Raw genomic sequence first — 24288 nt, 5'->3', positions numbered from 1 at the left:
GACCCCTACACATTCATTACTATGGGACAGTTGGAGATTGAATTTCAATATTTAAACAATGTTGCAAATGTCAGGGAGATAGACAGCAAGGTTTATACACATTTTTGCTTCTGAAAACCAATTGCTAGTCTATGTCTAGATGCTTTTTACAGTGGGGATCAAGTTTTTTTTAATTGCCTGGCTGGGCTGATGAGACAGTGGATTGTACAGTGAGATGGAATAGAGTAAATAGGGAACGTCATCACTTTAGCTGGTGGTAATTTGGGGAATAAACACCGGCTGAAATTTGATTTTAACCAATCAGCATCCAGGATTAGACCCACCCGTATAAAAAGGCTTAATGAAGCCTTCCAAAGCTGCACACATAATACGCCGTCTGCCACGTGGCAATAATGCCAGGTGTAAGGACCTGTCATATCGCCCTTTATAGTATGGCATTTGCTTATAAATTATTTGTGAATCATCTACCTAGGTGTTAAAAATGGTTATGAGCCTTCAATAAGCTTCATAGAGACAATTGTGACCCAGTTGTTTGTGACCAACCACTGTCCTGGATAGCTTTTTCGGTGAACCAATGACAGGAGGGTGTCAAAGGGGAGGAGGAACTTGGAGATTTATGTATGTAGGCTCTGACACCAGAGGGTTCAAAGCAGGCACCACAGCAGTCGCAAAGCCACCCAGCATCTGTAACTCATCTGCATGACTTGGAAAAAGCAGGCAGTACTCTGACAGTATTCCTACAGGATCAACACTGTCAGCAGGAACACTCTGGTCTTCCCAAATGACAGATCTGTTCAGGCCTACAAAGAAAACAAACAATAATAAAATGAGTAAGTCATATCAAAAGGATTAGGCTGCTTTTGGATGCGTCTGACACCTGACAGAGCATTCGGGACACCTTGCTATTTGAACAAGAGTAAGCCTACTATCTGAAACAGTTTGGCTGGCATTGAGTCTTTTTTGCTCTTGGGAAAGAGAGAGTTGAGTTTAAATAACTCATTGTTTCCATCAGGTCATTTTGTAACCTCTACACTTCTGGCTGTACTAGTCTACTCCCCAAACACAATGTGTTATGAGTATTTCCACGTTAGCCAAGGAAAATCCATGAAGTAACCATCAATTTTAACCTTCTGACAGATTCACTGGAATTTGATCATAGATGTTTGACATTGTTCAAGTTTGGATGCTGCGGTTCACTTTTAAGGTTACTACAAGCTCCACTCCATTGATCTACAGCTGAAGTCGGAAGTTTACATACACTTAGGTTGGAGTCATTAAAAATCGTTTTTCAACCATTACACACATTTCTTGTTAACAAACTATAGTTTTGCAAGTCGGTTAGGACATCTACTTTGTGCATGACACAAGTCATTTTTCCAACAATTGTTTACAGACAGATTATTTAACTTACAATTCACTGTTCACTGCTCACAATTCCATAGGTCAGAAGTTTACATACACTAAGTTGACTGTGCCTTTAAACAGCTTGGAAAATACCAGGAAATTATGTCATGACTTTATAAGCTTCTGATAGGCTAATTGATTTCATTTGAGTCAATTGGAGGTGTACCTGTGGATGTATTTCAAGGCCTACCTTCAAACTCAGTGCATATTTGCTTGACATCATAGGAAAATCAAAAGAAATCAGCCAAGACCTCAGAAAAAAAATTGTAGACCTCATCCTTGGGAGCAATTTCCAAACGCCTGAAGGTACCACGTTCATCTGTACAAACAATAGTACACAAGTATAAGCACTATGGGACCACACAGCCGTCATACAGCTCAGGAAGGAGACACGTTTTGTCTCCTAGAGATGAAAGTACTTTGGTGCGAAAAGTGCAAATCAATCCCAGAACAACAGAAAAGTACCTTGTGAAGATGCTGGAGGAAACAAGTACAAGTATCTATATCCACAGTAAAACAAGTCCTATATTGACATAACCTGAAAGGCCGCTTAGCAAGGAAGAAGCCACTGCTCCAAAACCGCCATAAAAGAGCCAGACCACGGTTTGCAACTGCACATGGGGACAAAGATCATTCTTTTTGGAGAAATGTCCTCTGGTCTGATGTTACAAAAATAGAACTGTTTGGCCATAATGACCATCGTTATGTTTGGAGGAAAAAGGGGGAGGCTTGCAAGCCGAAGAGCACCATCCCAACCCTGAAGCACGGGGTGGCAGCATCATGTTGTGGGGGTGCTTTGCTGCAGGAAGGACTGCACTTCACAAAATAGATTGCATCATGAGGCAGGAAAATGATGTGGATACATTGAAGCAACATCTCAAGACATCAGTCAGGAAGTTAAAGCTTGGTTGTAAATGAGTCTTCCAAATGGACAATGACCTCAAGCCTACTTCCAAAGTTGTGACAAAATGGCTTAAGGACAACAAAGTCAAGGTATTGGAGTGGCCATCACAAAGCCCTGACCTCAATCCCATAGAATATTTGTGGGCAGAACTGAAAAAACGTGAGTGAGCAAGGAGGCCTACAAACCTGATTCAGTTACACCAGCTCTGTCAGGAGGAGTGCGACAAAATTCACCCAATTTATTGTGGGAAGCTTGTGGAAGGGTACCGAAACGTTTGACCGAAGTTCAACATTTTAAAAGCAATGCTACCAAATACTAATTGAGTGTATGTAAACTTCTGACCCACTGGGAATGTGATGATCTGCTAACCATGTGTATGTGACAAGTTACATTTTATTTTATTTGATGAAAGATATAACAGCTGAAATAAATCATTCTCTCTACTATTATTCTGACATTTCACATTCTTAAAATAAAGTGGTGATCCTAACTGACCTAAGACAGGGAATTTCTACAAGGATTAAATGTCAGGAATTGTGAAAAACTGAGTTTAAACGTAGATGGCTAAGGTGTATGTAAACTTCCGATTTCAACTGTAAGTCCATGTGCATGGGTGGAGTGGGATTTTTGGAGCAGCGAACACCTTTTGGAGACATGATATCCTCACCAGTCCCACTTCCATTCACAAGGGGGTGATAGCAAAGTTTTGTTGTTGTTGTCATTTCATTTTGTGAACGCACGGAAGAGTTGCCTTCCCTTGCTGGGACACACTTTTCACGTCACTTCGATACAAAGTGATTTTCTTAACAGGTTAGGAGAGAATTTTCCTTGACCCTAACCTTAACCTCAGTCTTCTAACCTGCAACATGAATTACCCTAGCTAGCTGCATAAGTTTTCCTATACTGCTAAGGAAAATTCACTTCAGTATCGAAGTGGCATGAATATAGTGTTTCCCTTCCCTTGCCAGTAGTAGCTGGATAGCAGCCTGTCTATCTGGCTTCAGCCTGGCTAAAAATATCTAGCCTTATTAGCTTCCCACATCTCCATGAGAAATAATCAGATGTATAATAAAATAATATGCACTGGCAAATATTCTTATTCTTGCTGGTGTAACCTAAAACATTATCCCAGTTTGATGTGCTGCTGTGTATTACTTCCCATATCAGCTACAAATAGAACGTCATCATGTATTGGTCACGGAGAAAAAAAATACATGGCTAGCTAGTTGGCTACAGCAGGTTCAACCATTTCACAATAGCCTGGAATCATTAGTTTTTACTTCAAAATATACCTTTTTGGGTGGATTCTTGTTTGGTTTACAGTTTGAATAGTCGCTGAGATTATATTTGGTTCAATCAACCAATGCAAATTTGTGCATTTTATTATTTTTGCATCAATGCAAAATGGACAACTTTGATGAATAGCCTATAAAGCCTATTGATCAGATCAAGGAACCAAGCGCCAACACTACCCCCCACGGCTGTGGAAGGAATGATACAGCGAGTCTCAATTTTCAGGTAGTACAGAAGTATGTTGAATTCTGGATAGTATTAGAAGGAGCCCCTTTTGTGACACAAAGACATTGCTACACTCCGAATCTTGAGTCTCCATAGAGCTTGTAGTAAGCTTTATCTGGCTTTTGTTCCCCCTGAGGTAGTTTAACAGTCTAGGGAGTCTTACTGAGAACACAACTAAACATTCTCTCATTCTCTCAGTAACCTAGAGAAATTCCATGTTCTCAAACAGGTGTGGTCAATCTGAGTGAGAATACTAGTGGGAAATACATTAGTATTCAGACGAACTCCACAAAAGGGGGGCAGCATGTTTTTTCACTGTTAGCGGGTTTTTACCTGTCTGAGGAAAGTATGGAACCAGCAATGATTTAAGCTGAGGGGGGTGGGGGGGTTGCATTTTCCAACCGGGCACGCACGTATGTCCGCATATGCCATCACGCGCATGTTGATTTTGTCTGTTGCTAGCTAATTTGTCCTGGGATATAAACATTGGGTTGTTATTTGACCTAAAATGCATAAGGTCCTTTTTTCTGGACCTTTTAGAATTTTGACCCATGTTGAGTCACACAAAATGCGATGCATGATCTCAACAATTAATCCATAGTTAAAAGGGGAAACATAGTTAGTTTCTAGTAATCTTTCCTCCTTCATCTTTTTCTTTTTCTTCTTCTTCTGGGGATTTTATATGGCAGTTGGCAACCAACTTTAAGGTGTATTACCATCACCAACTGGACTTGAGTGTGAACGTAATTTCATCTTTCAATCATGCACGTGGGTATATGCTCCTAAAAACCAATGAGGTGATAGGAGAGGCGGGACTTGCAGTCATAGCACAAAAAGTATTGCTTTAGCGCTCAAATAAAACAAGGTAGATTTGCCAAACTGCTGTTCAGATATTCAAAAATGGATCTGAAATGTACATCTGAACAACTATTGTTTTACATAAAAACACAAGAAAAATATCGGCCTCACTACAACATACAAGTGTATCCTTTTTTGCGCCTACCAGCACTCACCGATCAGCTCGACAGGATGAGCACAACTAGGCTATCAAAGACTCTTACATGCTCCATAGCTTAAATGTCATTGATTATAACTATTGGCTACATATCTGTCATATTTGTGACATTACACAATGAGTGTAACCTATAGTAAGCCAAGCCGCCATATCTCCAGTTGCGCAATACTTTCTGTGGGAGAGTTTCAGAAAAGCAAACTAAATCAAACTATGTGCATATTTTATATAGCCGATGTGAAATGTCCTACATGACAGTAGGCCATTTCAATCTGCCGCAAATAATAATAATACATCTGCTAGGTTACAGAAACACAGTAAAGACATGGGGACAGGAATCCAAACCAAGACCTTTTCAATCAAAGTCAGTTACGGCAACAACAACAAAAATGTCATTGTGGTTTGCAAAAAACATCTTTGATGTATGAATTCACATGAAGATGAGTTTCTTCTTTGTTTGTTCCAGTGTTTTATTGATTAAATTGATCCAAATGTGCATTCTCACAGAGCAATAGCCTGGAAACGGGTTATCATTGACGAAAGTCCCGGCTTTAGTTATGGATGGTACTTGGAGGAAAGACAGCAGAGCTTTTAGCAAGCAACTTACCCCATCCCGGGACTTTTTAGACTCATCAGATGTTTAGAACATGGACGACCTAGAAACTTTCTTGAGGCCCTACTGTTTAAGTAGCCTAGGCCAGTGTAGAGTGAACGGCTGGTTCCACAGAGAGGTCCAGAGATAACGAATGGAGACATGGTAGAGGACCGGCTTTACGGATCAACGCTGCCACGGAGGGGGAGTGATCCACCACCACCACCGCCATACGGCTTTCTGAGACATAAGGGTGGGTGTCGGTGGGGGGTGGCTGTGTGTGGCGGCTGATGGGGGCGGTATGACTCATAACCACAGAAATTCATTGGGGCAGGGGAGAAATCTTTAATTCTGCCACAGTCAATCACTTAAATTGACTTACAGTATATTTGATCACGCCATATTGTAGCTGGACAAGACTGTAGTTCCTTCTAATTTGAGATAGCCAGGTGGTCCTCATTGTGTCTTGTTAAGGCATAAGTGATTGATGGTATCAGTAACATCATCTCACTGGCTTTCTACGCGGTTATCATGGACTTATTTGCCTTTGTTTGATCCAGTTCCCAGAATAAGAGTCTTAGTTTCTCATTATCTGTTCCGTCTTCTTGTTGCCGAGTAGTCAGCACAGCACTGTAAAGTCAGACTCTTTTACACACTATCTTCCTCCAATATAGAAAATAAGATCCTGGTGAATCAAATATTCCAGGATGATATTTTTGTGTATGGTTTTTGTCATAATCTTTTCATACTTTTGTAAAAATTGGTCAAGGTCTACGACATCCATTTTAGGGAGTCTGATTTCAGGGAAAACACTGCCTGTGGTCATTTTGTGTATGTTGTGGAGTAAACTAACACATGGTTCATTTAGAAGATTAGCTTGGATCTGGAATGATCCATTATCCCCACAATGCCAAAGTGATGACATAGCCGACTGCTCAGTCTGTTTCCTACCAGTCAGACCTCACAGCACAGGTTTCACTGAAGAACATATACATGGAAACATTTGACTGCTATAAAAGTAGTATCTTGTAAGAGCTGTTGGGCTGGTAGACATGTTCCAGGCAGTCTGGCACTGACCAGTCTGTGAGGTGTGTTCTTGTCAAGGGGTCACCTATAAAGCTCAGGGGTGCCACCTGGTGTTGACAATGGTAACAGGTAAATGATCTGCATGTCACTTCTACTCCATGAGCTTACAGTACTTAGCCCTTTGATAAATTAGCTTGTTTTGTTTGTCAATGATCATGATTACCTAGAAATGCTAATGCAGCTCACAGTACAGTACAACCACTTTCCTTTCCCCTGCATCTCTTCATCAGGTGTAGCTGTAAATGAGAATGTGTTCTTCTCAGTCAACATACTTACCTGGCAGAACAGAAGTTCAATAAGTAGATAAGTAGATAGAAAGATAAATCATAATGAATAAGTATTTGGTTGTGACTGTGGATACATTGTGTTAAAACGTATGGGAACTTATCTTGATATAGCCTACTCTCTGCTGCCTTTGGAGTAGTTAAATGAGTTAAACCCATGAAGATTTGCTGTAAATTCACATAAGAATTTTTACATTTTACAGAACAGACATACCTTATTTACATAAGTATTTAGATCCTTTGATATGAGACTAATTTGAGCTCAGGTGTATCCTGTTTCCATTGATCATCCAATACAAAGTATTGAGATAAACTTTTGTTATTGACCAAATACTGATTTTCCACCACAATTTGCAAATAAATTCATTAAAATCCTACAATGTGATTTTCTGGATTTTTTTCCCTCATTTTGTCTGTCATAGTTGAAGTGTACCTATGATGAAAATTACAGGCCTCTCTCATCTTTTTAAATGGGAGAACTTGCACAATTGGTGGCTGACTAAATACTTTTTTACCCCACTGTGTATACAGTTGAAGTTGGAAGTTTACATACACTTAGGTTGGAGTCATTAAAACTCGTTTTTCAACCACTCCACAAATTTCTTGTTAACAAACTATTGTTTTGGCAAGTCGGTTTTCCAACAATTGTTTACAGACAGATTATTTCACTCCAACCGACGGTCACCTTTTCCAGAACCCTCTTTTCCCTGCAGTTGAACTGAAATGTTATCCAGTACCAAATGGAAAAGATATGTTCCACATTAATGCTTAACGCACCGACACAGTTAACTGTTGTTGATTTATGATCATTTATTTTTTTACCCCCTTTTTCCCACAATTTCACGATATCCAATTACAGTCGTGTCTCATCGCTTCAACTCCCCAATGGGCTCGGGAGGGGCAAATGTCAAGTCATGCGTCCTCCGAAACATGACCTGCCAAACTGCACTTCTTAACCCCCGCCCATTTAACCCGGAAGTCAGCTGCACCAATGTGTCAGAGGAAACACCGTTCAACTGACAACTGAGTCAGCCTGCAAGCGCCCGGCCTGCCACAAGGAGTAGCAAGAGCACGAGGAGCCAAGGAAAGCCCCCCCCCACCCAGCCAAACTCTCCCCTAACCGAAATGTGCTGGGCAATTTGTGCACCGCCTTATGGGACTCCTGGTCACAGTCGGTTGTGACACAGTCTGGGATCGAACCCGGGTCTGTAGTGATGCCTCAAGCACTGCGATGCAGTACCAGATGGCCCTGCATTAACTCTTCCGTGTTTTAAGTGTCCATTTGGGTTTGTGTAATTTTGTTGTTGGTGATACTGCATGATAGCAAAGAAAGCAGAAGGTTTAGCGATGTCAGAGTCTAGGGAGGAAACCTGTAATCTATTATAAAGCTACATAGAAAGCCAGTAGGAAGTGAGCTATGAGAACATGTCTGAAGTATAACATTTAACCAGGGCTTTGCTTTAAATGACTCATTTCTTCATGTTACTTGCTCTTTTTCAACATTTAACATCTAGCCTATCTTAATAATAATAATAATAATATAGTAACTCAGAACTGGGTATCCTCTGTGCCATCTCCCTTTGGTTTGGAGCATTTAGCTATAACATATTGTAAAAATGAAAAATGACACCACATAATCTTTAAAGTGAATTTCAAGAGCAGTGGTCTAATTTTGAGCGTTCAATTTCTTCCTGTCTCTATTCTCATACATTTTTACACAGAAAAGCAGATCTCCCTAACATGCTCCTTCCCATCAAAGTTCCTTTGAGTTACTCACTTTGACTTTTTAATAGAATTGTTTTTATTTATCTTTCTTTGAAAAAAATGCTAAACATACATATGCAAATGACAACACACAGACACACACAACCATCAACGACATCACACCTCCTCATTCCCCCATACCCACCCTCCCATCTCCAGCGCCTGCATCACTCTCCGCCACATGATCTCAAACTGCACCGTTTTGTTTCTCTCAGTCGCCCACCCACTTTCTACATTTAGATAATAAAGGATTTGACCTTTCCATTGTGTTAACGACGGTGGATTGTTGATTACCAATTTTTAAGCATGCATTTTTTCAAGATGATTGATGGGAAAGGTATAGTCCATCCCATGCCTCATATGCCATATCTTGAAATATGCAGACAGGTGAATAAAAATTACGTTTACATTGGAATACTTCTGACAGCCAACTATTCTAACTCTGCCCATAACTTTTGGATATTATAGCATTTCCAGAAGGCATGGATTATTTTCATTTTTATTTCACCTTTATTTAACCAGGTAGTCCAGTTGAGAACAAGTTCTCATTTACATCTGCGACCAAGCCAAGATAAAGCAAATCAGTGCGACAAAAAAACAACACAGAGTTACACGTAGGATAAACAAAAGTACAGTCAATAACACAATAGAAAAATCTATATACAGTGTGTGCAAATGGAGGTAAGGCAATAAATAGGTCATAGTAGCGAGGAAATGACAATTTAGCAAATTAACACTGAAGTGATAGATGTGCAGATGATGATGTGCAAGTATAAATAGTGGTGTGCAAAAGAGCAAAAAAGTAAATAAAAACAATGTGGGGATGAGGTAGGTAGTTGGGTGGAATATTTACAGATGGGCTACGTACAGCTGCAGTGATCGGTAAGCTGCTCAGATGGCTGATGCTTAAAGTTAGTGAGGGAGATATAAGTCTCCAACTTCAGCAAGTTTTGCAATTCGTTCCAGTCATTGGCAGCAGAGAACTGGAAGGAAAGGCAGCCAAAGTGGCTGTTGGCTTTGGGTATGACCAGTGAAATATACCTGCTGGAGCGTGTGCTAAGGGTGGGTGTTGTAATGGTGACCAGTGAGATGAGATAAGGCGGAGCTTTATGTAGAAAATACTTATAGATGACCTGGAGCCAGTGGGTCTGGCAACGAATATGTAGTGAGGGCCAACCGGCGAGAGCATACAGGTTGCAGTGGTGGGTGGTATATGGGGCTTTGGTGACGAAATGGATGGCACTGTGATAGACTGCATCCAGCTTGCTGAGTAGAGTGTTGGTGGCTATTTTGTAAATGACATCGCCGAAGTCGAGGATCGGTAGGATAGTCAGTATGTTTGGTAGAGTGAGTGAAGGAGGCTTTGTTGCGAAATAGGAAGCCGATTCTAGATTTAATTTTGGATTGGAGATGCTTAATAGGAGTCTGGAAGGAGAGTTTACAGTCTAGCCAGACACATAGGTATTTGTAGTTGTCCACATATTCTAAGTCAGAACCGTCCATAGTAGTGACGCTAGTCGGGCGGGCGGGTGCGGGCAGCGATCGGTTGAAGAGCATGCATTTAGTTTTACTAGCATTTAAGAGCAGTTAGATGCCACATAAGGAGTGTTGTATGGCATTGAAGCTTGTTTGGAGGTTTGTTAACACAGGGTCCAACAAAGGGCCAGATGTATACAGAATGGTGTCGTCTGCGTAGAGGTGGATCAAGGAATCACCCGCAGCAAGAGCAACATCATTGATACATACAGAGAAAAGAGTCGGCCCGATAACTGAATCCTGTGGCACCCCAATAAAGACTGCCAGAGGTCTGGACAACAGGCCCTCCGATTTGACACACTGAACTCTATCTGAGAAGTAGTTGGTGAACCAGGCGAGGCAATCATTTGAGAAACCAAGGCTGTTGAGTCTGCCGATAAGAATAAGGTGAATGACAGAGTCGAAAGCCTTGGCAAGGTCGATGAAGACGGCTGCACAGTATTGTCTTTTATCGATGGCGGTTGTGATATCATTTAGTACCTTGAGCGTGGCTGAGGTGCACCTGTGACCAGCTCGGAAACCGGATTACACAGCGGAGAAGGTATGGTGGGATTCGAAATGGTCAGTGATCTGTTTGTTAACTTGGCTTTTGAAGACTTTAGAAAGGCAGGGCAGGATGGATACAGGTCTGTAACAGTTTGGGTCTAGAGTGTCTCTCCCTTTGAAGAGGAGGATGACCGCGGCAGCTTTCCAATCTTTGGGAATCTCGGACGATACGAAAGAGAGGATGAACAGAGTAGTAATAGGGGTTGCAACAATGGCTGTAGATCATTTTAGAAATAGAGGGTCCAGATTGTCTAACCCAGCTGATTTGTACGGGTCCAGGTTTTGCAGCTCTTTCAGAACATGAGTTATCTGGATTTGGGTGAAGGAGAAGCTGTGGAGTCTTGGGCAAGTAGCTGTGGGGGGTGCGTAGCTGTTGGCCCGGGGTTGGGCCAGCCGTAGAGAAATGCCTATTGAAATTCTTGATTATCGAGGATTTATCGGTGGTGACAGTGTTACCTAGCCTCAGTGCAGTGGGCAGCTGGGAGGATGTGCTTTTATTCTCCATGGACTTTAGTGTCCCAGAACGTTTTGGAGTTAGAGCTACAGGATGCAAATGTCTGTTTGAAAAAGCTAGTCTTTGCTTTCCTAACTGACTGTGTGTGTTGGTTCCTGACTTCCCTGAAAAGTTGCATATCGCGGGGACTATTCAATGCTAGTTCAGTACGCCACAGGATGTTTTTGTGCTGGTCGAGGGCAGTCAGGTCCGGAGTGAACCAAGGGCTATATCTGTTCTTAGTTCTACATCTACAGGGTTATGCTTATTTAAGATGGTGAGGAAATTATTTTTAAAGAACCAGGCATCCTCAACTTCCAGGATACCCAGGCCAGGTTGATAAGAAAGGCCTGCTCGCAGAAGTGTTTTAGGGAGTGTTTAACAGTGATGAGGGGTGGTCGTTTGACCGCAGACCTATAATGGATGCATTGTTGTCACTTCAGACATGATTCTGCCGTTGTGCTGTAGAATTTGTGCATTTTGTCTCTTCGGTTCTATATTTTGGTTTATACTGGATTAAGCTTAGATTTTCATTGCATTTTCGTTAGATATATTACAACATTCCCTCAATCTTGTGCCAATATCAGTTATTTTTAGTCTTAGTGCCAAAGGTTTATATTTTTTCAAAGAGATTGTCAGTTGGATATGCTCTCTGCAAGTTTTTGTATATCTTAACCATCATATGAATATCCTTTTCTGAATCAAATAGGATCCCCTTAAGATTGCTCTGATGTCCAAAAGATTTCAGATAAAAATGTTGTGCATTTCTTTGAAAATATCTACATTGGTCAGTCCAAAGTACTACTAAGCTATATGGAATTGTTTTAAGACGGTCATTCCAAGGATCATTTTTCTATTTGATTTTGAATTTTAAGACCTCTTGACTTATCAAAAAAATATATTCCAAAATTATTGGATGAAAACATTTATTTGACCTTACTGTTATTATGCCATATAAATGCATCAATTAACAGAGGAAGTACATGGAACAACAGACAGACCCAAAAGGAAGTTTGTTCTAATGTGTCTATCCTATATCTAAGAGATTTAAGAAAGATCTGGAAACCTTTGTTTGATTTTTTACATGTATGTAACCCCTTATTTTTATTACTAAACAGTCTCCATATTCACTACCGTTCAAAAGTTTTAGAACATCTACAGTACTCATTCAAAGGTTTTTCTTTATTTTTACTATTTTCTACATTGAAGAATGATAGTGAAGACATCAAAACGATGAAATAACACATATGGAATCATGTAGTAACCAAAACAGTGTTAACCAAATCAGAATATATTTGAGATTTGAGATACTTAAAATAGCCACCCTTTGCCTTGATGACAGCTTTGCACACTCTTGGTATTCTCTCAACCAGCTTCACCTGGAATGCTTTTCCAACAGTCTTGAAGGAGTTCCCACATGTGCTGAGCACTTCTTGGCTGCTTTTCCTTCACTCTGCAGTCTGACTCATCCCAAACCATCTCAACTTGGTTGAGGTCGGGGGATTGTGGAGACCAGGTCATCAGATGCAGCACTCCATCCCTCTAATTATATGTAAAATAGCCCTTACACATCCTGAAGGTGTGTTGGGTCATTGTCCTGTTGAAAAACAAATGATAGTCCCACTAAACCCAAACCAGATGGGATGTCGTATCGCTGCAGAATGCTGTGGTAGCCATGCTAGTGTAACGGATGTGAAACGGCTAGCTTAGTTAGCGGTGTGCGCTAAATAGCGTTTCAATCAGTGACGTCACTTGCTCTGAGACCTTGAAGTAGTTGTTCCCCTTGCTCTGCAAGGGCCACAGCTTTTGTGGAGCGATGGGTAACGACGCTTCGTGGGTGAATGTTGTTGATGTGTGCAGAGGGTCCCTGGTTCGCGCGAGGGGACGGTTTAAAATTATACTGTTACACTGGTTAATTGTGACTTGAAAGCACCCAACACCATAACACCTTCTAGTTGAAGAATCTCAAATATAAAATCTATTTTTATTTGTTTAACACTTTTTTGGTTACTAAGTGATTCCATATGTGTTATTTCATAGTTTTGATGTCTTCACTATTATTCTACAATGTAGATAATAGTAAAAAATAAAGAAAAACCCTGCAATGAGTAGGTGTTCTAAAACTTTTGACCGGTAGTGTATAATTCCTTCATTTTGTTTTGACTGGTACCAGGGGACCATCAGATGAGTCTTGTGAGGTCAGTGGGCATCCTACCTTTACCTAGAAGGGTCATTTTACTGTGTAGCTCAAACCGTTCGAACGCTACAGACAGAAGTTGGCAGATCGGGCTGTACCGACTTCAGACAATTCCAAAGACGCTTGTGGGATTCGTAAAGCAAAAACGTGTTCATGAGAGTCTCATCTTTCCATAGAGGGGTCATAATAGTTTGTAGGCCAACAGACAAAAAATTGTGAGAAGACTTATTTTCGGGATGTCTCATGTTCTTACAAGCACTGCTCTAGCTCTGTCACCTTTCACCGCAGATGCAGAAGTGTTACATAAGGGGATGCAATGGATTGAGACTCATCCAATGTAAAGAAAACAGATATTTAGTTTAAACTGATGGATTTTATGGGGATTTTTTTATATTATGCTAATTCCATTCCCTTGGTGCATGAACATTGGCCTTATTTTTATTTTATTTTTATGTTGTCAGCTTTATCCTTTGAAAATATACACTTAAAAAGATTATGGGGACGAGCATGCGTATCTTCAATATGTACCTATTGTTCCTCTTTAGTGCATTTAACTATATTTCACAAGTAAAAGCCTTGTGTGGTGAGTTGATACAATTCCATGTCTGAAAGCTTAAAATTCTAGACTTTTATTTGCACATATAAAGTCTGTTATGACCGAGTATACTTTTTAAGGAATGTGTTTGGTGGGGTCATTGCTATTAAAAACTTTGGGAGCCATGCCTTTCTGAAGAGTTTTATTCTACATAGATTGATTGGAATTGTGTTCCATTTAATTAGATCTGCTTTCATATTTTTGAGAAATGGGATAAAGTCATCTTTATATATTTGTTGTTTGTTGTCACTTTAAGCATCCCAAGTATTTAATATTTTTTGTGGTCCACTTAAAAGATTTCTGTAGAGCATGAGTTTTTCTTTTTCTTTTTCCTATTGCCATTATTTTGTATTTTTCCACATTCATTTTATATCCTGGCATTTGAGACTATTCAGAAAATATTTTTAGGAAGGGGGCATTAAGTTTGACTTTCCATGGCTGAACTCTGACCTTTGTCTGACCTGTCCTGTCGGTCCCGCCTTCCACAGGAGATGACGCGGGCTGCACGGTTGATGGCCAGGTGTACACCAACCGAGACATTTGGAAACCAGAGCCATGTAGGATCTGCGTGTGCGACAGCGGCTCCGTCCTATGTGACGAGATCCAGTGCGATGAGCTGTCCAACTGTGAGAAGGTGACCATCCCCGAGGGCGAGTGCTGTCCCATCTGCCAGAGCGAGGGCGGCTCAGACACCACTGGCAACGGCAGACCTGGTGAGTTGTCGGAAAGCGTGACCTGAAATTTGTTGTGACCCCAAGTCATGAAAAACATTTCTTATGAGAGAACCCAGTGTGAACTGTTCATGAATGTGTAACTATTAATGTAAATACGTGTGAACCCAGTGCTTTGCTATGAAGAAAATAAGAATCAACTCCCCTCATGACAATGAAGTCATCGTAGACTAGATGCTTTTGTGACTTGATTCTTTATGTCTGTTATGTTCTGTCATTTTCAGATGGTGGCAGAGTCTACAGGGTAAGCTTAATATATCATTGTGATACATCTTTATAATATCGTATTACTAATTTAATTTAAACGGTGGAGCAACTTCTGCCTTCTTGCTCTTCGTTTGTAGGGTCAGAAAGGAGAACCTGGAGAAGTGCCACAGGTGACAGGGATCAGAGGTCGTCCTGGGCCTATGGTAAGCTTATAGTTCACTTTGTTTTAAAAGTCTATTATAAACTGAGTTTATGATATGGAACTTTGTTGTGATTCAACAACATACAGCTTTGTTGGTGCATGTAGCTAACCAGCTGTTTCTCAGTTGTGGTGTTGGTTTTGTGAAACTCTTTGAGTCGACACTAGATGGCAGAAGAGAACAGTTACCTTTAACTTGACCTGAAAGGATTCCTGTGTAGTACAACTGTATTTGACAGAGCATCCGGAATGACTTTACTCTGTTTCTATAGTAATGATATTATCATGAAGGATTTATGAAGGAACATTATTGTGCCTACGCTATTGTGACTTTTTCATCCCTTCTTTTTGTCCTAAAAACAGGGGCCTCCCGGATCGCCAGGATTCAGAGGGGACCGAGGACAGAAAGGAAGACCTGTACGTTCCAAACATGACTCACAGAGCAAATACATTATGCTTTAGCAAGGCTTGAGTTCTGTACTGCATAATTATCTCCATTGGCACATTGACAAAAAAAAAATGTTTTGATTCAAAAGGGATCTTTGCCAAATCTCAAATCCTTTATCATTCCTTGTCCTGGGACTAAAGCAATAGTGTGATCACCCTTTTATGTGACAGCCCCTCAGAAGTAGTATGATCCATGTGGACCCGCCTGTGCAGTCAACACAGTGACTATCTTGTAAAAACTTTGATTGATTTGGGAAAGGCGTTTGAGGTAAAGTGCATTCAGAAAGTATGCAGAACCCTTGACTTTTTCCACAGCCTTATTCTAAAATGGTTTAAATAACGTTTTCCCATATCAATCTACACAGAATACTCCATAATGACAAAGCGAAAACAGGTTTTTAGAACGTTTTTCAAATGTATAAGTCTTCAGTCCCTTTGCTATGAGACTCGAAATTGAGCTCAGATGCATCCTGTTTCCATTGATCATCCTTGACACGCATTTACTTGATTGGAGTCCACCTGTGATAATTTCAATTGATTGGACGTGATTTGGAAAGACACATATCCCACAGTTGACAGTGCGTCAGAGCAAAAACCAAGCCATTTTTTTACTTTAATTTTTTATTTATTTCACCTTTATTTAACCAGATAGGCCAGTTGAAAACAAGTTCTCATTTACAACTGCGACCTGGCCAAGATAAAGCAAAGCAGTGTGACAAAAACAACAACACAGAGTTACACATGGGGTAAACAAACACAATAACACAATAGGAAAATCTGTATACAGTGTGTGCAAAAGAAGTAAGGAGGTAAGGCAATAAATAGGCCATAGTGGCGAAGTAATTACAATTTAGCAATTAACACTGGAGTGATATATGTGGAGATGAGGATGTGCAAGTAGAAATACTGGTGTACAAAAGAGCAGAAAAACAAATTTGGGATGAGGTAGGTAGCAATCGGTAAGCTGCTCTGACAGCTGATGGATAAAGTTAGTGAGGGAGATATGTCTTCAACTTCAGTGATTTTTGCAATTCGTTCCAGTCATTGGCAGCAGAGAACTGGAAGGAAACAAGGTGTTGGTTTTGGAAATGACCAGTGAAATATACCTGCTGGAACGCGTGCTATGGGTAGGTGTTGTTATGGTGACCAGTGAGCTGAGATAAGGTCGAAGGAATTGACTGTAGAGCTCCTAGACAGGATTGTGTCGAGGCACAGATCTGGGGAAGGGTACCAAAACATTTCTCCAGCATTGAAGTTCCCCAAGAACACAGTGGCCTTCAACATTCTTAAATGGAAGAAGTTTGGAACGACCAAAACTCTTCCTAGAGCTGGACGCCCAGCCAAACTGAGCAGTCGGGGGAGAAGGGCCTTGGTCAATTAAGTGACCAAGAACCCGATGGTCACTCTTACAGAGCTCCAGAGTTCCTGTGGAGATGGGAGAACCTTCCAGAAGGACAACCATCTCTGCAGCACTCCACCAATCAGGCTTTTATGGTAGAGTGGCCAGACAGAAGCCACTTCTCAGTAATAGGCACATGACAGCCCGCTTGGAGTTTGCCAAAAGGCACCTAAATGATGAAACCAAGATTGAACTCTTTGGCCTGAATGCCAAGATCACGTCTGGAGGAAACCTGGCACCATCCCTACGGTGAAGCATGGTGATGGCAGCATCATGCTGTGGGGATGTTTTTCAGCAGCAGGGACTGGGAGACCATTCAGGATAGAGGGAAAGATGAATGTAGCAAAGTACAGAGAGATCCTTGGTGAAAACCTGCCCCAGAGCGCTCAGGACAACGTTCCAACAGGACAACGACCCTAAGCACCCAGCTAAGACAATATATCAGCCCCTATACCACTGATATGACAAAACATTTATTTTTACTGTTCTAATTACATTGGTAACCAGTTTATACTAGCAATAAGGCATCTCAGGGGTTTGTGGTATATGGCCAATAAACCACAGCTAAGGGCTCTATCCAGGCACTACGCTTTGCGTCGTACATAAGAAAAGCCCTTAACCGTGGTATGTTGGCCATATACCACAACCCCTCAAGCCTTTTTGTTTAAGCATAGCACAGCCTTAATTTTTTTCTTGAGCCTAATCAAGCTGAGACATGATAATAAACTTACTTCTTAGTCTCTATTGAATTAGGATATTTCAAAGAAGCAGCTACTTTATGTGATAACTATAATAGAATTAGATGGATTAATTTATTAATGGCTTTTATTGTCATGCTTATATATAATACAATGTCTTCAAAGATAATGGAGACTACATGACTTGAAGATAGTTCAAATTGATGTGCTGTGCACTTTCTGGAGATTTGTCTCTTTGATGAATTACGTCTTGATGATCAAGAGATTGCGCAAACAAAAATGGACAATACATTAGCGTTATTAGCATTGGAAAACATTCCGATAGACCCATTCCGCAAACGTATGCATTTTGTTTAAATTCAGTACACGACAAAATAATAAATTATGCATTTATATGCTGCCCTCATTGGAATGCTGATCATATTGAGGGCATACATTAAGCAGAATCTTATTTAGCAGAACAACATTAGTCTTTATGATTTATGACATATGTTGCTGGTCTGCCTCTCATATTATGTTTAACACCCTCGATTCAATTTATCAGTTTTGTCAAGCATACACTGTAATCATTTTTTTCTCTCTCATTTTTTGCCATTTTCATCATCCACTGTCATTGCATATCAACTAGAAAACATGCTTTAGAACCAGAAGGCAATATGAATGTCTACACATATATTACTAAACCTAAATGGAGAGCCGTAACTCAAGTGTCACTGATATCAATACATGGTTTGAGCAGAAATGTAGGTCGCACATCAAGTTATGATTTGGCACATAATGAATGACACCATATGAACCTGTAATGCATTACTTCGTCCTGTTTATATTAACATGACATTATCTAATTGAAGGGGCTACGTGGAGCAGCAGGATATGACGGAGAGCCTGGTGTGCCTGGAAATCCAGGAGAACCCGGACCTGCAGGAAACCAGGGTCCACCAGGGGTAAGTACTACAATACACACCCCTCATAAACAATGTATAATGTGAATTAGAAACTGGGTGGCCCTGAATGCTGATTGGCTGACAGCTGTGGTATTACATGGGTATGAGAACACATTTATTTTTACAGCTCAATAATTTTTCTAACCAGTTTATAATAGCAATAAGGCACTGGGGTTTGTGGTATATGGCCAAAATACCACTGCTAAGGGGTATATCCAGGAACTCCACATTGTGTTATGCATAAGAACAGCCTTTAGCCGTGGTATATTGGCCATGTACCACACCCCCTCGTGCCTTATTGCTTAAATATACACCACCGTTCAAAAGTTTGGGGTCACTTAGAAATGTCCTTGTTTGACCCAGGCGTCTTGCTCTTCATTGTAATCAGAGGGCTAATATAAATACAATGCATGCCAGTCTCTATTGGCTAAGAGTTGAGGAGAGACTGACTGCATGAAATCAAATGTTTACTTGTCACATGTGCAGAATACAACAGTGAAATGATTACTTACAATGCTTAACCAACAATGCAGTGTTAAGAAAAAGAAGTGTTAAGTAAAAAATAGATAATAAAAATAACTAATAATTAAAGAGCAGCATTAAAATAACAGTAGTGAGGCTATATACAGAGGATACCGGTACAGAGTCAATGTGCGGGGACAAAGGTTAGTCAAGGTAATTGAGGTTATATGTACATGTAGGTGGAGACTATGCATAGATAATTAACAGAGACTGGCAGCAGTGTAACGGGGGTGGGGGGATACAAATAGTGTGGGTAGCCATTTCATTAGCAGTTCAGATATCTAATGGCTTGGGGGTAGAAGCTGTTAAGAAGCCTTTTGGACCTAGACTTGGTGCTCCGGTACCGCTTGTCATGTGGTAGGAGAGAGAACAGTCTATGACTAGGGTGGCTGGAGTTTTTGACAATTGTTAGGGCCTTCCTCTGACACCGCCTAGTATAGAGGTCCTGGATGGCAGGAAGCTTCACCTGACTAATGAGGGAGCAGTTGATACGAGGCGTGAAGTAGAGGAGTGGGGTGGGGGGAGGTGATAATGAGGGGGGAGGGGGGGGCATGAACGACCCTAACCATAAAACATTAGCAGATTGATTATCTGGACATTATCTGGCCTATTGAGAAACAAAGTATGGGGACAGGACAGCACCCCTGGCTGTTAGCTGTCCCATTGAGATGCTGAGTGTTCTCTGAGTTGCAGAATGCATTTCCAATACTCTAAATCACTGTTCTGTTTCTCCAGGGACTGGGAGCTCAGATGGCTGGAGGCTTTGGGGATGAGAAATCTGCCGGCCAAACGGCCATGGTGCCAGGAACTAGTGTAAGAAGCAGTGACACTATCTTGGGTCACAGAAGTCTCGTGTCATATTTCTTTGCTATGGCTTGGATAATTCAACTTTTGTGATGTATCAAATATTGAGTCTGTGGGGCCATACTTTTTTTAAAGTAATGATTGTGTGTGCAATGATGTTATCTGTGTTTTAGGGGGAAGCAGGAGCAAGAGGACCTCCTGGGCCAAATGGAAACCCTGTAAGTTAAAAGCAACCCATGAAGAAATAATTTCAAACAACTTTATTTGGAGTTAGCCGTTCACCAACCTCTCTCGCTCACTCTCTCTCTCAGGGCCATGCTGGACCACAAGGACCCCCTGGGGAAGTCGGTGATCCAGGTCACATGGTATGACATTCTCCTTGTCACATGTCATGTTTCTAGTCAGGTGTTCCCTGTCTGTTGCAACAATTCTCAACAACGTGTCTATGAGAATAACACCTTGAATCATGTTGGCACCACAGTAGTCACATTCGTCTTCTCAAACAACACACAACTGACAGATTGTAGAATGTCAGAAGGCATACATGGTCGTGGACACAATTTCTGTGCAACTGTTTACGTTGACCATTTCATCTCCTGGTCACACTTTTCACAAAGCAGACAGGCATAATAAATGATGATGCAGTTCTAGTGCATTGTAGGGCTTGTCATAAGCATGTATAACCCCTTTATTCAAGGTCTTATAATTCTCTTCTGTTGCAGGGTACATCTGGACAAAGGGGACCTGAAGGTCCACCGGGAAAGCCGGGTGAAGACGTGAGTAAACGCTCATCTCTGTTCAGCCGAAGTACTGACGCCACCCTGCGTATGAAAGACATGGTTTTAGTGGGCTCGTGGTAATGTCGTCTGCCTCACGAGTCTGTTGTGTTGTGGGAAATGCTTCCCAACAGAAACCATCTCGAAAGACGTGAACATGCTAGATAGGAAGTGTACTAACCAGGACCATTTGGAATGAACACAACTTGTGTGGTCTCAAGTATGATGTGTAAGAAACATCATACTTTATACATAGCAAATGGCCATGTTTACTAACTTATTATGATGTCATCCTAGGGAGAAGGAGGAAAACCAGGAAATCCGGGAGAGATGGGATTCCCTGGATCAGCGGTAAGTTATATATAATAACGGCAGTGTTAAACTTGAAATGATGACTAAAATGACTGTAATACTGTATTGACACTGTACTAAAATACCATGTATTTCAGGGAGCTCGAGGATTTCCAGGGACACCTGGGCCTCCCGGATTGAAAGGCCATAGAGTAAGTATGACCCCCCCAACAAACATTCAAAGAACCTCACTGTGAACTCATGTGTCACGCCATTATTGTCCACTAATGGAGAAATACACTTTGTTGTTTCAGGGTCACACAGGTCCAATTGGTCTAAGAGGTGAAACTGGAACTGTAGGATCCAAGGTACAGCCTCTATATGATGTTATATCCATAACTCGCTCACTATGTTTTCATGATTCATATTGACATCATAGTCATTTCTTGTCATGATATGTCAGTGATATTCATATAGATATAGATGAGTGTATAATATACACAGAACCTAAGCTTTTCTGGGATCTTTTATTTATTTCAGCTCATGAAACATGGGACCAACACTTTACATGTTGTGTTTATATTTTTGTTCAGTATATATTAAGTATATGCATACTGTAAAGTTTTGAAAGGCATGTATTGATGAATGCAATGTTTTTGTAATTGATCTCTTAGGGTGCATTAGGTCCCACTGGTCCGATTGGCACACCTGGCCCTATGGTAAGTGGAAAACATTTTAAATATACAGTATTGTGTACTAGCAACTTATGCAGTCACTGACAAAACACACTGAACCTTATTGTGATGTTTTATTGATAAGGATCTATTGGTTCATTGGAAGACTCCTCTCCGTCTGCACAGTTCACAAAATATATGATAGGTTAAAGCAAAATGGTGGATGCCTACCTAGTGTTAGCTTTGACCAGTCTAGATTCTTCATAGTGTAGTGAAGAATGAAAGGAGACAAGCATTGGAAGGCACTACATGGATGCAGCCCATGATGAGGAGCCATGCCTGTACTGTACATTACCAGTACATTACCAGTACATTATGCCTGTACTGTACATTACTGTACATTACCATAAACAGTGCAATGTGCTTAATGTATTAAAAATGAACAAATTGAATATTACATTTACCTAAGTATTCAGACCCTTTACTCAGTACTTTGTTGAAACACGTTTGGCAGCGATTAAAGCCTCAAGTCTTCTTGGGTAGGACGCTGCAACTTGGCACACCTGTATTTGGGGAGTTTCTCCCATTCTTCTCTGCAGATCCTCTCATGCTTTGTCAGGTTGGATGGGGAGCGTTGTTGCACAACTACTTTCAGGTCTCTCCAGAGATGTTCGATCGGATTTAAGTCCGGGCTCTGGCTGGGCCACTCAAGGACGTTCAGAGACTTGTCCCGAATCCACTCCTGCCTGCATTGTCTTGACTGTGTGCTTAGGGTTGTTGTCCTGTTGGAAGGTGAACCTTCACCCCAGTCTGAGGTCCTGAGCACTCTGGGGCAGGTTTTCACCAAGGATCTCTCTGTACTTTGCTCCATTCATCTTTCCCTCTATCCTGAATGGTCTCCCAGTCCCTGCCGCTGAAAAACATCCCCACAGCATGATGCTGCCACCACCATGCTTCACCGTAGGGATGGTGCCAGGTTTCCTCCAGACGTGAAGCTTGGCATTCAGGCCAAAGAGTTCAATCTTGGTTTCATCAGACCAGATAATCTTGTTTCTCGTGGTCTGAGGGCCTTTAGGTGCCTTTTGGTAAACTCCAAAAGGCTGTGATGTCTGGCTTCTGTCTGGCCACTCTACCATAAAGGCCTGATTGGTGGAGTGCTGCAGAGAAGGTTGTCCTGGAAGGTTCTCCCATCTCCACAGAAGAACTCTGGAGCTCTTTCAGAGCGAACATCGGGTACTTGGTCACCTCACTGACCAAGGCTCTTCTCCCCCGATTGCTCAGTTTGGCCGGGAGGCCAGCTCTAGGAAGAGTCTTGGTGGTTCCAAACTTCTTCCATTCATGAATGATGGAGGCCACTGTGTTCTTGGGGACCTTCAATGCTGGAGACATTTTTTTGTACCCTTCCCCAGATCTGTGCCTCAACACAATCCTGTCTAGGAGCTCTACGAACAATTCCTTCGACCTCATGGCCTGGTCAAGTTTTAGAAACAAAAACCTGTTTTTGCTTTGTCATTATGGGGTACTGGGTGTAGATTGCTGAGAAAAAAAATGTAATCAATTTTAGAGTAAGACTGTAATGTAAAAACAGGGGAAAATGTCAAGGGGTCTGAATACTTTCCGAATGCACTGTATGTGTGTTTTTTTCCTTTGTATTGAAAACAGGCTCTACTGCAAATGAGACGTTGGTCTCAGTTGATCCCCCTTATAAATAAAAGTTGAATAATAACATGGGTGTGTTTGCAGCATATTTTGGTATTTGCAGGACTAGTCCTAGTTTATCAACTCTCTGCCATTTAATACCTATTTCCAACTTTTACTTTTTCCTTACATTTATATGTTTATTGCTTAATGGTAATTCATATGTTTATTGCTCTGCCACACTAAAAGTAATCATGATTAATTGCTCATTTTAGGGCCCTAGAGGCATGCCTGGGGAGAGAGGTCGCTTAGGAGCAAATGGAGTGCCGGTAAGAATGAGAACACTTAAAGTTGGGGGGGTTAACGCCATCTTGTTCGTGAGAGTTTCCTCTCTCGACAGTGGGTTTATTTCAGTTCATAGCCCAAACGGTTCGGATGCTACAGAAGCTGGCACATCAGTGTTACAGACTTTAGGCAAGTCCCGTAGGGCTTGTGGGGTCGGAGAGCAAAATGAAGAAAACCATCGTGTTTGTGAGAGTCTCATCTATAGAGTGGTCTGTGTGGACGCGACAGACGTTTTAGTGAGAAGACCGATTTTCGGGATGTCTCATGGTCTGACAAACACCACTTTAGCTCGACCACCTTCCAAAGCAGATGCAGAAGGCCGACATAGGTGGATGTGGTGGATCCTTGAGACGCAGCCCTTGCAAAAAATATCTCTAGCTTAAACTGTCGGATTTTGATGGATTTTTAAAATGATGTTACATAGATCTTAAGGTTAATATCATTCTCAATTGTATTGCTCATTTTTATATACAAAAGTATAAATGTAATGACTCCAGATAACAAGATATTGTTACATCCACTCACACCATTACAAGTCCTCAATTATTTTTTTAAATCTATTTTATGTATTTGACAAGTGTGCATGATACAAATTTCCGATGCATGTCTTTACAAGAATTGTAATTGTAGATTGTATTACGTGTGAATCCAATTTATTTATTTATTTTTTTTATTTTTTTTT

At 41.1% G+C, this 24288-nt stretch overlaps 1 protein-coding gene across 1 annotated transcript in view; it reads left to right on the top strand.

Annotated features, from left to right (window-relative positions):
- The window catches only part of col5a2a (collagen, type V, alpha 2a), a 59896-nt gene that overhangs the window by 22301 nt on the left and 13307 nt on the right, over positions 1 to 24288 (top strand). Inside the window, exons 2-15 of the mRNA XM_021578900.3 lie at positions 14420 to 14644; positions 14887 to 14906; positions 15007 to 15072; positions 15432 to 15485; positions 18464 to 18556; positions 19814 to 19891; positions 20056 to 20100; positions 20194 to 20247; positions 20605 to 20658; positions 20956 to 21009; positions 21108 to 21161; positions 21264 to 21317; positions 21624 to 21668; positions 23537 to 23590. Of these exons, the coding sequence (XP_021434575.1) occupies positions 14420 to 14644; positions 14887 to 14906; positions 15007 to 15072; positions 15432 to 15485; positions 18464 to 18556; positions 19814 to 19891; positions 20056 to 20100; positions 20194 to 20247; positions 20605 to 20658; positions 20956 to 21009; positions 21108 to 21161; positions 21264 to 21317; positions 21624 to 21668; positions 23537 to 23590 (950 nt within the window). The remainder of the gene's footprint in view (positions 1 to 14419; positions 14645 to 14886; positions 14907 to 15006; positions 15073 to 15431; positions 15486 to 18463; positions 18557 to 19813; positions 19892 to 20055; positions 20101 to 20193; positions 20248 to 20604; positions 20659 to 20955; positions 21010 to 21107; positions 21162 to 21263; positions 21318 to 21623; positions 21669 to 23536; positions 23591 to 24288) is intronic.

The sequence above is a fragment of the Oncorhynchus mykiss genome, chromosome 22 (assembly GCF_057628025.1).
Source record: "Oncorhynchus mykiss isolate SJ-2025 chromosome 22, ASM5762802v1, whole genome shotgun sequence".
Lineage (NCBI taxonomy): Eukaryota > Metazoa > Chordata > Actinopteri > Salmoniformes > Salmonidae > Oncorhynchus > Oncorhynchus mykiss.
This window is presented reverse-complemented; position numbering and strand designations above follow the sequence as displayed.